Genomic DNA, 18,512 nt, shown 5'->3' with positions numbered 1-18,512 from the left:
ATGCAGCAATGGCTGGCAGCAAACAAAGGGAGGGAAATGGGGATGGGGGAGGAAAGGAGAAGTCACATGGTTGTTCAGGTTTCTAGTGTGCTCTGATTCAGCACTATGTAATATCAATCCAAGAGAGTGGTTTTACCCCAGTGTAAATCAGGAGATCAATGGAATTATATCAGTGTGGCGCAGGCAGGTGTGAATGAAAAGGGAATCAAGTCCTAAATATTCCATCCACTGCTTTTTCAAAAAATGCCTCCCCATTAACATAGAGTTTGTGCCCTGTCCTTCCTACTCCATGCACTGTTGCTTTAGCACCTTGGTTCCATTTTTATAGATTTTCATTTTTGTTTTATTCCTTCCCACACATGATTACTTTCTCCCCATAAAAAACTTGTGACCGGGGTTGTAGTGGGGACCAGCTGTGGTCACCCAATTAGGGTGAGCTGCAAAGAATGGGGCAGACAATCCCCATAAAGCTGGTGGATATTCCAAAACTTAGATTTACCAAGGGAGCATAAAACAGCTTCTTTATTACCTTACTGGTTACTCAGAAATCCAAACAACACAGTTCCCTTAAAGTGATCCAGCCTCAGGCCTCCATCCAGGTGCCCATGATGAAAATTTCTGTAAATCTTATTTCATCTACCAATCCCATAGGTCTGGGCACATTACCTCCCAGGTTAATGAATGTTTCAGATCTTAGCCAAATACACACTACAGCCGATTCTTATTAACTAATCTAAAATGTATTAAAAAACAAAAGAGAGAGAGAATATGGTTAAAAGGTCAATATACATACAGACATGTGTTCAATTCATTGAGGTTCAGATTCATAGCAGAGATGGTGAGCTTTGTAGTTGCAAAGAGTTCTTTCAGAAATAGTTCATTGGACTATCTCATATTCAGGGAATACCAGCATAACTGCGACCTCAGTCTTGCAGCTCCAACTTCCCCTGATGAAGCCTAAGCAGATCTGAGATGACAGAATCAGGACCCAAGGATCTTTTTATATAGTGTCCTAGCATCCACTTGACTACACAGTCCTGGTTAAACAATAGGCTTTTGATTTAACCTTTTGCTTTCTAAACACTACCAGTAATTACTTACACAAATTAACATAGGGCAATTTATCCATTAGGCAGTCTATTACAAACTTCAAAGAGACATGTAGACAATGACATCATTTTACCCAAGATTTATCCAAATGTTAATATTCCCTTTTGATCTCTGAATCAATAGTTATCATGACAGACAGGAACTGTCTTTTTACGGAGCATCTAAGATATACACAATTAGTATTACTTCTAACAATATAGGTTTGAATTTCAAAGTTCTAGCCTATTTAGCACGAATGGCCCTAATGATCATTCGCATACCTTTCTAACATGACTTTAAAGGTGGGCTTTGGGTCATTCAGCCTGCAAGCTGTTTAACCCTTTCTAGCCATGCGTCACAACACAAAATCTCTATCATGCCACCTGTCCCTTCATCACCCTACTTCCCTCCCTCCCCCAGAGCCTCCAGTCCTTATTCTTAAGTCACTTTTGCAGTGTGTTCAAAATATCACGAAGTGGAAAATAGAGTGCCTGGAGCCAAAGGAATGTAAAGTCCTCTATCTCTCATCTGCTGCTTGCTGGGTCCAAGGACTAGTGTCAGAAACTGGGATGGAGATGGTCAGATCTAGCAGCCAGAGCTGGAATCAGGAGTCCAGGGTGTGGGTGGAGCAAGGCTGGAGCAGGACTAGGAGCAGGGCAGCAGCAAGAGTAGGGCTGGAGCAGGCTAAGGCCAGGGGAGCCTGTTGCCACCATCAGGCAGGAAGTTCCAAGCTGTGGAGTGACACTGAGCAGACTGAGCTGCTGTTCCATTTGTGGGGCTTATATAACTGGTCCGGGAGTCATATGACTAGCTCCTGGCTTATGGATTGGCTGGAGCCTAGCACAGGAGTGCGAGAAAGAAGAGGTTCAGTTTAGCCCCTTGCTACTCCTGCTACTCCAGGAATGGTGGGAATCTCAAGGTCAGCCTTCTTCCACCCTTCCCAAGCTCTACACGGCTGCTGCAGCTCTGGCAGGGACCAGTGTCTCTTCCCCTCTTGGTGCTGAGGCAGTGGGGAGATGTTAGGTTTCTGCTCCTGGGGTGTAGCTGTGAGGGCATGCACTCGTACTCCCACTCATGTTGGTTGACACAGAGAAACCTTCCAATCTCAAAGGGAAACAAAAATATTAACAGTATTGTTCAGTTCCAAATTGTATATAGCTCTGTATTCTGGCCCTTTGTAGAATCACTGTCTGGCAAATAAGAATCAGGATCTTTTTTAGTTGGTCCACTCCTCCTCTCCACATAACAGGTCCCAGTTGACACAGAGAAACTTTCCCGTCAAGGGATCAAAACTGAAGAGCTTCTCTGATAGCAAGGTAGGGGGCTGTGCAATTCAGAACTTTGTACAGATAAAGTTCTACCTTGCCCTCCCCTCCCCTCCCTGAACCTGCTTTCTCCCTCCTTCTTGCTGAATTCCCCATGTTACACCACCTCTTCTCCTTCACCACCAATGAAAACCTCTTTCTGAAATACGGTCCTCTTGGTGTTTGTAACTCTGTCTTTCCAGATTCTCCTCCTGCCTCTCTAATTGCTCTTTTGGTGTTTCATTTGATGGATCCTCCTCATCCCCTCTCCAGCCTTCCTAAGGGGGCCCACAAGCATTCATCCGTGGCCTGGCTCATTCTCCCCTTTACAGTCTATCATTGGGGAGTTTATTCAAAAACACCCCTTTGACTATCATCTTTATGCTGATTACTCCCAGATCTGCCTCTCTCCTCCAGACCTCTTTCTGTCTGTCCAAACTAAAATCTTGGCCTGCCTTTTGAACATCTCCTCATGAATGTCCTGCTGTCACCTGAAGGTCTTCATGGCCAACAGTGAACTCTTAATCTTTCCTCTCAGATCAATCCCACCTTGTTCAGTCTTTGCGGCCAACATCACCATTTTCCTGGTTATTCTGTCCATAATCTAAGTGTTATCTTTGAGTTGGCACTCTCTCTAGACCTAAACATCCAGACCATGTCTTAATCTTGCCACTTCTTCCTGCACAACCTCTCTAATATTCTGTCTTCGCTCTCAGTCCACACAGCTAAAACTAAAACCACCTTGTGTTTCAATAACTGCCATCTCTTCTGGCCGTAACAAATACAAGCTTGCCCATCTCCAGTCCATTTAAAATGTTGCTGTTAAGGTCATCTTTGTTCATCACTCTGACTGTAGCACCCACCACACCTTTGCATGCCTCACCTTGGATCCCTTTCTCCACCACCTCAGAAACAAGCTACTTTAATAATCTTCACACTTCAGCTTCATCTTACTTATAAACTCTAATATGTGTCATCTTCCACCTCTGCTCTGCCAACTATGCCAGCCAGCCTTCATCACCTATTAGTCCTTTTTTTCTCACAAACACTTTCATGCTGCTCTTAACGCTTCGCAGGAGCATCTCATGAAATCTGTCCCTGACCCTCCTTCAGATCCCTTCTAAAAACTCCTCTTTGCTGGGATGTCCACAAAGCACTCCAGGACAGCTAGGCAGTGGGTGTGCTGTGACTACTGCCTGTTTTACTCAACATGGCAGATTTACTGCTACCTTGTCCTCTCCCCTGCTTGTTTGCTGAGTCTCTCATCGTAGGCCTGGACTGTAAACTCTTTGGGGGTGAGGGCTTTTTTCCTTAATTACTGTGTGTAGGGTCTCTAGCACAGAGGGGCTTGACCCTTGGCCTGGGCTTTACCATATCAATGATAATATAATAACAAGTACAACTATAAGCCCCCTTGCTATTTGGGGCAGGGGGCTTTTGAGAAGCAGCATCCACAGACAGACAGCAGCACAGAGTTAATCCCTGGGAAAGTGAAACTGCACCTGCCTGCCTAACCTGTGTGCTGGGGGGGGGGGGGGGCGGGGGGAAGCAGGGGAAAAGAAGAGGAGGAATTATAAGGTTACAAACCTGAACTGGCACGTCTACATGACCGACTCCACAGCCAGAATAGTCTCTCTGGCTAGGGTCGTCTTGACATGTGCACTTCCCCCAAGCATTGGGCCGGTTTGGGTTAAGGGCACCCTCTGCCCAGGATCGGGATGGGGCGGGGATTGTGAGTCGGTTTTGCTTCTTTCCCGGGAGAGAATAAAGACAAATCAGTTCTCCTCATTGAGCCCTGTCTTCGGTTGGCCCCGTTCAGGTTCTTACTCCGTGCTCGGCAGGCACCGGGGGGAGCCCCGAGGGGCAGAGCGCTTTGGGTCCGCGAAAGGACTGGGCTTGGCCAGACGAGCAGCCCCCCGCGGCGGTGCGTAGCGCGGGGCGGTGGGAGAGAGGGAGGCAGGGCATTATAAACGCCTGCTCCAGCCAGTTTGCAACTCTGCAGTTGTCGCGTTCCCCCCACCCCGGCCGTCTGTGGGGCTGTAAAATCCACCCCAGTGGCAAGTCGGGAGGGAGAGGGCGACCCCATTGGCTATCGCACGTGCAGCATGTCATCCAGCCTGCTGCATATAACCGGGAAAGCGGGGACCACTCAGCCCGAGTCAATGCCCGCCGCTTCCAGTGCGGAGCGGAGGGACGCTTGCAAGGACTGATAGAAGCGGCAAGGGCTGCACTGGCTCCTGGGATCGGGGGGCTTCTCCAGGGCAGACAGTGCATCCAAGAAGCAGTGTGGGAGACTGACATGTGACCGACTAATGGACTATGTGAAAAAGCAAGGGAGCAAATTGCGGGGGCAGTTTGTGGGAAAGAAGCAGAAAAGCCCCCAAAGGAGCGAAGCAGCCCAGCTGGAGGTAGAAACCCGGAGCTCCTAAGCCCGGAGACGAAGTGACCGAGACTTGGTCTTGCTTGCCGCGGTTAAACAAGCCCCGGGGTTCTCGCCCCGGCTCCCATCTCCAGGCCGCCCTGCCTAGCGGAGGAGGGGGCCGGAGGGGAACCGCTCCGCTCCACGGGAACTTCGCCGCTGCTTCGAAGCCATGAGCAGCCACGTGTGGTTCCCCTTGCAGTACATCTCCAAACCCTACCGCCGGGCACAGGACCGCAATGGCTCCGACTTCTTCTCCGCCCTCTACGGCTTCCCCAACCGATCCTCCTTCTTCCACGGCGACTTGGACCTGGACGACATGGGGGACTTCGACAGGGGCACCCGGTACGAAGGGGAGTCCCAGAGCCGGACGGTGAAGGCGCTGCTCATCGCGGCCTATTCGGTGATCATCGGCATCTCGCTCTTCGGCAATATCCTGGTCTGCCACGTGGTGATCAAGAACAGGAGGATGCATTCGGCCACTAGCCTCTTCATTGTCAACCTGGCCATCGCGGACATCATGATCACCCTCCTGAACACGCCGTTCACACTGGTAAGCAGCGCGGCACCCGCCCCAGCTCCCCGGGGCTCACTGCCTGGGGGAGCAACTCTGCCTTGGCCGCTGCCCCCTGCCGCCCCGCCGGCACCTTCCCCCTCTCGTGGTGGGACACGCTGCCCGCTCCAGCGCTGCCACGGGGGAGAGCCACAGAGAGGTTTATAGCGAGGTGGTCGGAAGGTAACTTCGGAGACTTAACGTGGAAAGCGAGTCCTAGTCCTGCCCCATACCCTGTACTGTTAGGTTTGCAAAATGCCCGTGTGTGTGTGTGTGAGAGAGAGATTGTGTGTCAGGGCTCTGGGAGGGGTGTGTGAATTGTGTTTGTGATGGGGGGGGGGGGGGCAGGAGCGGGTATGCAATCAATGCCTGAACAGAGCGTGCTTCTTTTTCTTTCGGCTCTCCCTCACCTTCTGTATTGTAAAGGACATAAAATAAGTATCCCTGCTTTGCCTGCTCGAGTAGGGACCATGCTTAGCTCCTCCACCTCGTCCCTCTCCCTGTGCCTCACAGGAATCTGTCCACCTCGTCCTGCCTCACAGTCTCCCCCCCTCTCTCTCCTGCTGGAGCGAGCCGGGCTTGGCAGTCGCTGCATCCCGAGAGGAGTGGATAAGGCTGTGGAGCGTGAGCCCGACTTTCTTGCAGGATTCAGGGGGAGACAGAGGTGTCTTACTCCTGTTATTCATCTAGGGATGAAGAAGAGGGGAAGGCTTTGCACGGGGAAGTACACTCAGTTTCCTGTGGAAACTGAATAAGCAGCGTCTGTCCTTGTTAAGGTCCCTAAGAAACAGGTTGATTTCAGAGGGAACGGGTGGGTTTGTGCTGAATCAGGGCCACTTCACACAGACTGTATAGGCTTCCCATGCTGTGGGGAATATGACCCCTGCACTCCTGGGTTTGGTGTGGTTACATTTATTAGTTCTGGGATTAGATTGCCTTTGTTTTCATAATGAGATGTGGAAAGAAAAGAATAGAACGAGAGGGAAGGGTTAAAGTCCCACCTAGTCCACTGCATGCTAATGCATAATTTTCCCTTCTGTATATTCTGGAAGGCTTTGTCTAAGCTTCTTTAAATATCCCACATAATGAAAGGTTTCAGAGTAGCAGCTGTGCTAGTCTGTGTATTCGTAAAAAGAAATGGAGTACTAGTGGCACCTTAGAGACTAACCAATTTATTTGAGCATAAGCTTTCGTGAGCTACAGCTCACTTCATCGGATGCATGAAGTGAGCTGTAGCTCATGAAAGCTTATGCTCAAATAAATTGGTTAGTCTCTAAAGTGCCACTAGTACTCCTTTTCTTTCCACATAATAAAGCTTCCCCCATTTCCCCTGAGAGACTTTCACAGTCTAGTAATCTCACTATCAAAAAAACTTCCCCAATGTTCAGTCTGAATTTACCTTTTCTTACTTTCATCCTAGTTGTCCTACGTTTTTTTAAAGTGTAAACTCTGTGGGGGAACAATGGTGCCTTTTTCATGTTTGTACAGCACCTAGCACATTTGGGACATTGCTGGAAACAAGTAATAATTATAATTACCTTCCCCCACAAAAAAATCCTTACATTGACTTTGCACCAGGCTTGAATCAGCATAGGATTGTTATAGTGTGACTGGCACAAGTTGTTACTCAAACACCAAGGCCTGGTCTACACTGGGCAAGGGGGGGCGGAATTGATCTAAATTACGCAACTTCAGCTACGTGAATATAGACATACCCCAACAAACAAAACCTCATTGGGAATAATAGGAGGCTTCATGCACTACTTTCCATGACAGTTTATGACGCCATGAGACCATTTTCAAAATATCTACATTCCACTGATGTCAGTGTGATTAGCCATAGCATCCACATGCTCCATAAAATAATCCACAATAAGAAATGCAATGTTAAAATCAGTGAGGAAGGTAATTAGTGTTATAGTGTTATCTGCTTTCTCAGCTGAGAGGGCCCAGTTCTCCTCTTGATTACAATAGTATAACTCCGGTGACTTCACACATGTATTAACAGCACGGCTCCCGCTCACGCAGGGCTGTGACAGATTTGTTTGTTTGCTATTGCTACACACTCCTTCTGATCCCCTTGTGTCCTCAGTTTACCTTTCTGCAAAAATGGGAATGGTATATTAACAAAAACTTTATAAATATATTAACTATTTAATTCTCACAATAACCCTGGAAGGCAAGTTTTATTATCCTTATTTTGCATCCACCATCTGATTTTACTGAGGATACCTATTGTTTTAATCTACATTTGACATGGCCTGTGTGTTCAAATATTGTTTGTTCTTCAGGTGCGATTTGTAAGCAGTACCTGGGTCTTCGGAAAGCTGATGTGTCACATAAGCCGGTTTGTCCAGTACTGTTCTGTCCATGTTTCTGCGCTTACCCTGGCAGCCATTGCACTGGATCGACACCAGGTATACATCACATAACCTGAATTTAAACTCTAGCAAATGTAAGGATACCTTATCAGGTTAAATACTGGTTGTTTTCTCTAAAGCCCAGCACCTGGCACCCTGTGATTTCATGAACATCTTTTATTTAAAAAATAAATAAATAAAAGTTCTAGGCATTAAGGTTGTGGAGAAAGGCTTGAAAACGTGACCCAAGGGTGACCTGAAGGATCAAAACCCAGAAAGCAAATGAAAATATAAAAATAATTTTAAAAAAATTTGCATGCTCTTTAAGCCACTCATGACATTTTGTTGCCCAACTCATGATTTTTGGGTGCGTGGAGTTGGCAACATGCAGAACTGTACCATTTTCCTGTACATTCAGCAGAAGTTGGACCCATTTTTTCCCTTACAAAGTTGTTCCCTGCAAATACTGAAAGGAAAAAAGACCTCTACAGTTTTGTTGCATCAGACATCATCCGTTCAAACCTACTCCTTTCCATGGATGATAATATAATTTAGCATTTGACTGAATCCAGAGTATTGTTTCTGACCCTAAATATTGTGCATTAGGATATTAAATTGCAGAAGAGTGCACTCGGGTGTGGGTTGCCATTGTTTCTAGAACAGTTGGAATTAATATTAACAGCTATAACTGAAAAAGGAAATTCACTTGACAAATGTTACAGTTAGACGAAGTTCCAAAAGAATGACGGACCCCGCTAAGTGCTCCAATTGTCAGTCGTGTATGCCAGCTGCTTTGAGAAAATGAAAGCAATTGCTGGAAAATTGTTTTGTTTTTTTTAAACTGCTAATTTTTAATAAATTTCCCCCTTAGGTCACCAGAAGTTCCAGCACTATAACACTTAAGAGCAAAGATTTGCATTTCACAAGAAAAAGGTTTTGAAATCCCATATTTTACATATTGCATGATCAAAGATTGCAAATGGTTGGGGAAGTAAGAACCAGAGCCTTAGTCTGACTGCCGAGCTTTGCTAGCAATTCATACATATTAGTTTAACTAAGGGAGAACATGATAACTTCCTCTAATATTGGCAGGATTTAACTAGCTCAGGAGTGAAACTGGTTAACAATAGTCCAGTAGGATATATCTAGGAGTAAGGATGCAACTGAGCAAGGAAAAGTCATTTCCTGAAATGAGTTTATTTTCTAATCCTGGGATGTATCAGAGTGTGGAGCAGATGCTCAAAAGAAGTGATAGGAGCTCTATTTTCACTTGAGACTTTGATAATTGGAAAAAGCACTCAAGAAAATAGTGGAGGGAAGAAACCTTCATTACCAAAGAGATGGTTGGGATGATTTAAATAGGCGTTTTTCATTGTCAGTGGTCAACATAATAATCTATGAATTGTGTTGCTCAAAGGTCGTCACTGCTGGTCTCTGAAGCTGTGTTTGTGGGTAGCACAGAGTGTGTTTCTCCGTGTTGCAAGCTATTGTTCTAGTAACTTGTATTTATATAGAACTTTATATTTCCAGGCACTGTACACCCTAAATATCTTTCTCCAAAGCCCTGTGAAGCAGGTATCATCATCCCTGCTTCACAGATGGGGAAAAATGAGGCCCAGAGAAGTGAAGTGACTTGCTCTAGGGCCCAGATGGAATCAGTGTCAGAGCTGGGATTATTTACAACCCTGCACTCAGTCCACAAGATCAGGCCTCCTCAGCTGTGGAAGGCTTGCATCAGTTTTGCTTTCCAGGTCTTTACACAATGCAAAGCTGTAATAGCATTTGAAAGAATAGCAGTCAGGGTGACATTTAGACCATGATTCTTGTGAGCTTCCTTCAGCAGCAAAAGCAATGAGCAGGAGGGTGGAAAATAAAGCAGCTGTTCCCCTCTCTCTCTCTCTCTCTCTCTCTCACACACACACACACATCACTAATTTGTGCCACACCATCGCCAACACAGTCTGGGGCTAAACACAGCTCTGATGTAAATGAGGTAGGCTTCAATGGGCCAGACACTAAAATTGGTCCCCACAGTCATCACATCAGCAAAAATCTTTTTCATATCAACTGAATGCCAATGTGGGCATTATTATTACATGACCAAGTTACATTACCATCACTTACAACTAAAGCCTGATCTGTTCCCATAGTAATTGGTGCTGACTTGGTGCTGTTGTCTTGGTGAACATGTTTGCTAGCTGCTTTTAAATTCAGCAACGGAGGTGTGAGGGAAATGTCCGGTTGCTGATGCGATACATTGGTTTTCAGAATTAATCTATGTTTTTGAACAGCTAGTCCTGTTATCAGTTCAGAAGGGTTCAAATGGAGTCTTTTTAAAGCCTGCTATGAGAAGATTTAACATGCTCTGAACTATTTGTCCTCCTTAGGTTATAATGCACCCTTTGAAACCCCGGATGTCAATTGCTAAAGGAGGAATTTGCATCATTATAATCTGGGTTATGGCCAGCTGCTTTTCCCTTCCCCATGCCATCTACCAGAATCTAGCAAGATTTTATATTGGGTAAGATGTATAAACAGGGTGTTTTTTTAAGGAACTCCCTCAATTTAACAGACATAAATTATAAACGCACACATTTATTTTCTTCTGTTAGTAAAAACTAGCTGAAAATTGACAACTGGAAAACTTTTAGTTCAAGCAACATGCCTCTACTTTGAGTTTCTCTCCAATGTTCAGTGAAAATCAAAGGAGTCACTTTTATCTTTATTTTCTCAAGTTGCAGTGGGGGAGATTTAGGTTGGATATTAGGAAAAACTTTTTCACTAGGAGGGTGGTGAAACACTGGAATGCGTTACCTAGGGAGGTGGTGGAATCTCCTTCCTTAGAAGTTTTTAAGGTCAGGCTTGACAAAGCCCTGGCTGGGATGATTTAATTGGGGATCGGTCCTGCTTTGAGCAGGGGGTTGGACTAGATGACCTCCTGAGGTCCCTTCCAACCCTGATATTCTATGATTCTATTAGTCAGGTTCCACCTTTATTTTCTCAGTGCAGCAGACACTGCAGAGGGAGGATCATTTTAACTATTTCCATTAGAATTGACCAATGTAAATTGGAATAGGGTTTTTGTTTATTTCTGTGAAGCTTTAATAAAAGTTTGAGGTTTTTCTTTTTTTTTTAAAAAAAAGAAGTAAATAAAATCTACATTTTGGGCCAAATTTGAGTTGAAGTTATTCACTTAAAGAGGCACTAATCCACGTGTCTGAATGAATTCCTCTATCTATCACAGTGGTTCTCAAACTTTTGTACTGGTGTCCCCTTTCACATAGCAAGCCTCTGAGTGCGACCCCCCCCCCTTATAAATTAAAAACCCTTATTAATATATTTAACACCATTATAAATGCTGGAGGTAAAGCGGGGTTTGGGGTGGAGGCTGACGGCTTACAACCCCCCATGTAATAACCTCGTGACTCCTGAGGGGTCCCGACCCCCAGTTTGAGAACCCCATATCTATCATATGTGCCCAGCTATCCTCTAGGTATTTTATAAGGGGCCTATCCCCTTTGTACTACATGCTTATGATTGTGGAAATGATGGGTTTTCTCCTTTTGTGCTCCAGGAACCGAACTATACGAATGGTCTGTCTCCCCAGCTTCCCTCCTCCTGCTGATCTCTTCTGGAAGTACCTGGACTTGACTACTTTTGTACTCTTGTATGTCCTGCCCTTGCTTGTGATCTCCATCACATATACAATGGTAGCCAAGAAGCTCTGGCTAAGGAATGCCATTGGAGACGTCACCATGGAGCAATACTTTGCCCATCAGCGGAAGAAGAAGATGACACTGAAGATGTTGATGGTGGTGGTGGTGGTTTTTGCTGTCTGCTGGTTCCCACTGAACTGCTACTTGCTGCTTATCTCCAGCAAGGCCATCCACAGCAACAATGCTCTGTACTTTGCTTTCCACTGGTTCGCCATGAGCAGCACCTGCTACAACCCCTTCATTTACTGCTGGCTCAATGAGAGCTTCCGCTCTGAGCTCAAGTCCCTGTTGTGTGTGTGCCGGAGAAAGAATGCAGCCCAGAGCCATGCACTGCAGTCCATCTCTCCTCCTTTCAGGCACGCCTGGGCTGAGAATTGTCATTATAAAAGGGGCAGCTGCTCTCAGAAAGCAAGAACATCTTCCCAAAGAAACTCTGCAAAGACAGACATATCCAGTGTCCAGCCAATTGTGACAGGGAGCTAAGCCACTGAACTGATCGTCAATGGAGCTCCCTGGGTCCTGAATCTAGAAAATTCTAGATATTAATTTATTTGTATTAAATTACAATCACAATCAGGAGCAACTCCACAGACTGGGTAATGGGATATAGAGCCTTTAAACTTAGGAGAAAGATGACCTAATTACTACTATATATACTTTGGGGTGACAGTTTATTTTATGGAGAAAATGAACAAACTAAATTGATTTAATACTTTTGATTTCTTGATAATTTATTCAAGACTGATTTGTAACTTTTACAACCACTTTTGGATTTGTGACCCAGGGACTTTGCCTGTAGGCACATCCAGTATATTATGTTTGTCACTCAAAAAGTAATCTTAAATCAAGACAATCGATTATTCTGAACTGCTTAGTGCAGTGTTTATTCCTTCACCACAGACAATAGTGCTTCTCAATATCATTTAAGATGATCTTAAAAATCAAATGAGAACACAAGCTAGGTGTATACAAAATACACTGAGAATAAAACAAATACAGTTCCTTTGGTCATAAAGATTATTAGTAGCTGCAACAAAATACAAATGAAAATTTATCTTGCAATCTCTGATCAAGCAAAAGTGTCTCTGGTGAGGTAATTTACAAGAATTAAGGAACTGATGAAACTGACTCCTATCTATAGTCGCACACAGTTTAATATGTGCTCTCAAGATTAAACAAATGCAAATAAGACTTCTGAGTCTCAGTCGAGTACAGGACTTATATCAACATGTAAAAGGAAATTGTTTGAGGATTTCTCAATTTTTCTACTCTGCCAGGTTTTTCTATTCTCCACACACACAAATATAATTTTTTTGTTCAAAAGTTCATAGCATATTTCATTTCATGAGGCCTTTCATACCTACAACCACTAAGTCACCTATTTGACTCTAATACAGGTTAGTAGTGAGGCAAAGTCATTGCCTTTCAACAGCTTTTCACTGGCCTATGTGAAATGAGCTGGTGATCTCAGTAAAGTTCCCAGTGGACAGGTGTCCACAACACAGAGTCTACCACCGCAATTGGCAATCTTGTCAATCAACGGAGAGCCCAGGGACTGAAAGGGCTATGGAGTCTAAACTCTCTTTCTCTCTCTCATCCCCTTCTAGATTATGGCTGAAGTGCTTTTACCAAGGTGTCTGTGAAGAATATGGAGGAATTTACATTTCTGTTATCCAATTTGTACCTGCTCTTTGGACAAATATCAGACTTTACAGACTCCAGGACTATATCAATCTAGCACTTCTCATCTCTATCAATTTGCTAAGGAAACCAATATTGTGGTTTATTATTGTCACTAATTGGGATTTTTCCTAAATCAGATTAAAATTATTTACAGGTATAGATTTAGTATTTTGATTTTTATAAAGGCACTTCAGCGGTGTATCTAAACTATTCATAGCTTGGCTAGTAAACTTCAGAGCTCTGGCGGGCCTTTGACTGTCTGTCATCCAAATGTCAATTTCCACAATTATCAGAGGGGTAGCCGTGTTAGTCTGGATCTGTGAAACGGCAAAGAGTCCTGTGGCACCTTATAGACAAACAGACGTATTGGAGCATAAGCTTTCGTGGGTGAATACCCACTTCTTCAGATGCATGTAGTGGAAATTTCCAGAGGCAGGTATAAATATGCAAGCAAGAATCAGGCTAGGGATAACGAGGTTTGTTCAATCAGGGAGGATGAGGCCCTCTTCTAGCAGTTGAGGTGGGAACACCGAGGGAGGAGAAACTGCTTTTGTAGTTGGCTAGCCATTCACAGTCTTTGATTAATCCTGAGCTGATGGTGTCAAATTTGGAAATGAACTGAAGCTCTTTGAAGTCTGGTCCTGAAGCTTTTTTGCTGCAGGATGGCTACCTTTAAATCTGAGAAAACTACAATGCATTGGTGATCTTCCAGAAAACACCATCCTAGCCACTATGGATGTAGAAGCTCTCTACACAAAGATCCCATACACAGATGGAATGCAAGCTGTCAGGAACAGTATTCCTGATGATGCCACAGCACAACTGGTTGCTGAGCTCTGTGACTTTATCCTCACACACAATTATTTCAAATTTGGTGACAATATATACCTCCAGACCAGTGGCACCGCTGTGGGCACCCGCATGGGCCCACAATATGCCAACATTTTTATGGCCTACCTGGAACAACAGTTCCTCAGCTTTTGTCCACTCACGTCCCTTCTCTACCTACGCTACATGGATGACATCTTCATCATCTGGACCCATGGGAAGGAAACCCTGGAAGAATTCCACCACGATTTCAACAGCTTCCACCCCATCATCAACCTCAGCCTGGACCAATCTACACGGGAGGTCCACTTCCTAGACACCATGGTGCAGATAAGTGATGGTCACGTTAACACCACCCAATACCAAAAACCCACCGACCACTATGCATAACTTCATGCCTTCAGCTTCTATCCTGAACACACCACACGATCCATTGTCTACAGCCAAGCGCTGAGGTAACCGCATTTGCTCCAACCCCTCAGACAGAGACCAACACCTACAAGATCTTCAACAAGCATTCTCAAAACTACGATACCCACATGAGGAAATAAGGAAACAGATCCACAGAGCCAGACCTGTACCCAGAAGCCTTCTGCTGTGAGACAAGCCCAAGAGAGAAACCAACACAACTCCACTGGCCATCACATACAGTCCTCAGCTAAAACCTCTCCAACGCATCATCAGTGATCTACAACCCATCCTGGACAACGATCCCTCACTTTCACAGGCCTTGGGAGGCAGGCCAGTCCTCCCCCACAGACAACCCACCAACCTGAAGCATATTCTCACCAGCAATGACACACCGCACCATAGTAACGCTATCTCAGGAACCAATCCATGCAACAAACCTCGATGCCAACTCTGCCCACATATCTACACCAGCGAAACCATCACAGGACCTAACCAGATCAGCCACACTATCACCGGTTCATTCACCTGCACGTCCACCAATGTAATATACGCCATCATGTGCCAGCAGTGCCCCTCTGCTATGTACATTGGCCAAACTGGACAGAACCTACATAAAACGATAAATGGACACAAATCAGATATTAAGAATGGCAATATACAAAAACCTGTAGGAGAACACTTCAATCTCCCTGGACACACAATAGCAGATTTAAAGGTAGCCATCCTGCAGCAAAAAAACTTCAGGACCAGACTTCAAAGAGAAACTGCTGAGCTTCAGTTCATTTGCAAATTTGACACCATCAGCTCAGGATTCTACAAAGACTGTGAATGGCTAGCCAACTACAAAAGCAGTTTCTCCTCCCTCGGTGTTCACACCTCAACTGCTAGAAGAGGGCCTCATCCTCCCTGATTGAACAAACCTCGTTATCCCTAGCCTGATTCTTGCTTGCATATTTATACCTGCCTCTGGAAATTTCCACTACATGCATCTGAAGAAGTGGGTATTCACCCACGAAAGCTTATGCTCCAATACGTCTGTTCATCTATAAGGTGCCACAGGACTCTTTGCCGTTTCCACAATTCATGACTCTTCCAGCATAGGAAACATAACAACTGCTAGCACTTTGACAGTTGCTGAACAAAGCATGATGCTTTGGAAGAAGCCAAGTGGTAACCACATTTAAAAAAAAAAAATCATTTTTTGTATTAAGAGATAAATGTGCAGGTTTTTCATACCTGTTGACAAACAGAAATGGTGGAATTAAATGGTGTTGAATTCATTCATAAACTCAGATATGAACTCACACTTATATAAAAAACCTCACTCACTTATGCTACAGCAATGGCCCCAGCCCCTGCAGCTTACACTAGTGATACTACTGTGCTTGTGACTTATTATTTTTTTCATTTAGGGGAGTGTCTGAAAATATAATCAATAGATATGGTGTTTCAGAACACTCAGGAGAGCATCTTCAAAGAGGGGTACAGAGATCTAGACCAGTGGTTCTCAACTAAGGCCGCCGCTTGTGCAGGGAAAGCCCCTGGCAGGCCGGGCCGGTTTGTTTATCTGCTGCATCCGCAGGTTCGGCTGATCGCGGCTCCCACTGGCCGCGGTTCACCGCTCCAGGCCAATGGGGGCTACAGGAAGGGCAGCCAGCACATCCCTTGGTCCACGCCGCTTCCTGCAGCCCCCATTGGCCTGGAGCGGCGAACCACGGCCAGTGGGAGCCGCGACTGGCCGAACCTGCAGACATGGGAGGTAAACAAACCGGCCTGGCCCGCCAGGGGTTTTACCTGAACAAGCGGCGGCCCTAGTTTGAGAACCACTGATCTAGACAACTGATGGACCAAATTCATCCTGATGGATAGAGCTGCAATTTATATGAGGTCTGTGGGTGCTATGTCTACTTATGCTAGGGCTGAATTTGGCTCAATAATGGTAAATATCAATGGGCATCATGTGAGCACATCACCATTTGTGGCTTTGAAAAATTACCCCTAAATTGAGTGTTAACACTTTTCACTTCCTTACAATAAATCAGCAGTTCTCTCACATGAGTTTTACGCTGATGGAACTATTGATTTCAACAGTTCCTCTCAGATTACATTGGCATGAGAGGAGAATTAGATTCATATATACTACTGAGTTATATTTCTATCTGAAATATGAAAAGAACAATTACATTTCACTTTATTAACCAAAGGCGTAACTGGAATATATATTGCGCGCCAGATCCTCAGCTGGTGTAATTCAGCATTGTTCCACTGAATTAAATTTATCCCAGCCAATTTATCCCAGCTGAGCATCTGGGCCCACTTTTAAATTGAGTGAAGAATTTAGACAGATTTTTTAAAGTGGAAATCTAAGTACTTTGCTATTGAAACAGACTGGGATTATGTAACCTGGTAATTCATTGGTCATTAATGAAGAAACCAGGAAACCCAGGAAGAACTAGGTTGTGTCATTCATGCCTCTTCTGATCCATCGCAGGTTAGGAGGGGAATTGTGGCTATGGGGAAGGACCGGAAATATACCAAATAAAAGGAAATATTGATGTCATGTTCCTTAAGATATCAAAAACCCATTGTGATTTTTATCTCAAATTCCTTTAATAAACTTTCTGTTCTTCTTGTATTATTAATGACAGTACTCTGCCTTAACTACTCAGTGCCTTTTCCATCTCACATTTGCACACAGAATATTATACAGCAAGATGTGATCATAAAACTGAAGGTAATTCAAGAAATCAAATCTTTTTACACAGGTTAAGTATGTGACACTCTAAACCTTCTATTCACCTCGATGAAAGGTGTAGAAAATAGTGATTTATATGGACTTTTGTGTGTCTGCTTTCTTAATGAGTAAACTCTGACAAGTAGATGTATGTAAACAGAATACAAATCAGTTTGCACAAGGGATGTAAACAATTTACTCTTTCATTTTAATTTGTTATATATAAGTGGTAGCATAAACCTGATGTTAATACTAGTTTACACAATTTTATTGGCTGGATTTGCATTGTTGCGTAAACGGCATGTGCCTTTTAACTAGGGGGTTGAAACATTAACACATCCAAGTTGTGTGGTGTTAAAAACCAGAGAACGACATTGCTCTGGACACTAGTTTACTGAAACATTTTCACCTCAGTGCTGGGTTCTTTTAAAAATATGAAAACTCCTCATCTTTTTACACTGGGAAGATTTTGATGCAGTTAATTATGTCAGTTTGCACATCCGGCACAATTGTTTCACCAGACTTCTGTAAAACTGCCAGCAATAATTCCTACACGATATCCACCTCACTGGGATAAGTTTGAGCTGCGGTGAATCAGGAGAGCATGCAGTTTATTACCACACCTCGTTGCATTCAAGGCATTGGGACCCATGAAGTAAATTAAAGTTTGTAGGGGCCAGCCCTTAGCTTGGAAACTGCAGGTCCAAAAAGCTCCAACTGCCTCAATTTATTTTTAGTTCTTCCTTTTTAGACATAATGCCCCTTGTTTAAGAACAGGTTAACTAAACTGGAGACACACTTGTTTGCTAACAATATGAAGCTCAGTGAAAAGTCAAAAAATCCGAACGCTGAAGTGTTCTGCAAATGCCACGTGAAAAAAAAAATCACATCCAAGAAAGGAGATACGTAGGTGAGAACAAACAAACAAATAAAAGCCATAAAACAAAGCTTCCTCTGCACTGGCTAAAGGATGTTCCAATCCCACTGGTTTGCTTACTATACATGTTCACATAGCATATGGAATAAGCAGAGCACGGCAACAGTGCTCATCATTATGGTACGTATTTTCTTAGCTACAGAGTTAGTTTTGATCTCTTAGATATTACAGAAAGGAATATATTTCACATCATATCTCTGGCTAACGCACGCATGTAATGTATACATATTCTTAGCAGGTAACATCTCATTAACTGTCAGTTTGTTCAAGGAGTTGAATACATTTCTTTTCACATTAATTTTCTAACTTCACTGACACTAGTCTCTGTCACTAGAAACCCCTTAATGCCTACCAGCAAAGGTTTCACAGTTCTATCAGCAAATCCTATCAGGCCTGAAAAACTCGCTACACCTAACTCATTGCTGTCATAGTATTTATCTTTAAAGAATGTTGTGTGAGGTATCAAATGAAAGTCAGT

At 44.1% G+C, this 18,512-nt stretch overlaps 1 protein-coding gene across 1 annotated transcript; it reads left to right on the top strand.

Annotated features, from left to right (window-relative positions):
- The first annotated feature begins 4,385 nt into the window (after positions 1–4,385).
- Positions 4,386–13,473, top strand: LOC102945953 (probable G-protein coupled receptor 83). The gene is made up of 4 exons (XM_037908860.2): positions 4,386–5,365; positions 7,657–7,782; positions 10,113–10,246; positions 11,300–13,473. The coding sequence occupies exons 1-4, from the start codon at positions 4,985–4,987 to the stop codon at positions 11,922–11,924; spliced, it is 1,266 nt and encodes a 421-aa protein (XP_037764788.1). The 5' UTR covers positions 4,386–4,984; the 3' UTR covers positions 11,925–13,473.
- The last annotated feature ends 5,039 nt before the right edge of the window (positions 13,474–18,512 follow it).

The sequence above is a fragment of the Chelonia mydas genome, chromosome 9 (genome assembly GCF_015237465.2).
Source record: "Chelonia mydas isolate rCheMyd1 chromosome 9, rCheMyd1.pri.v2, whole genome shotgun sequence".
NCBI classification, from domain to species: domain Eukaryota; kingdom Metazoa; phylum Chordata; order Testudines; family Cheloniidae; genus Chelonia; species Chelonia mydas.
Note: the sequence above shows the minus strand (reverse complement) of the source record. Positions and strands in the feature narration are given on the sequence as shown.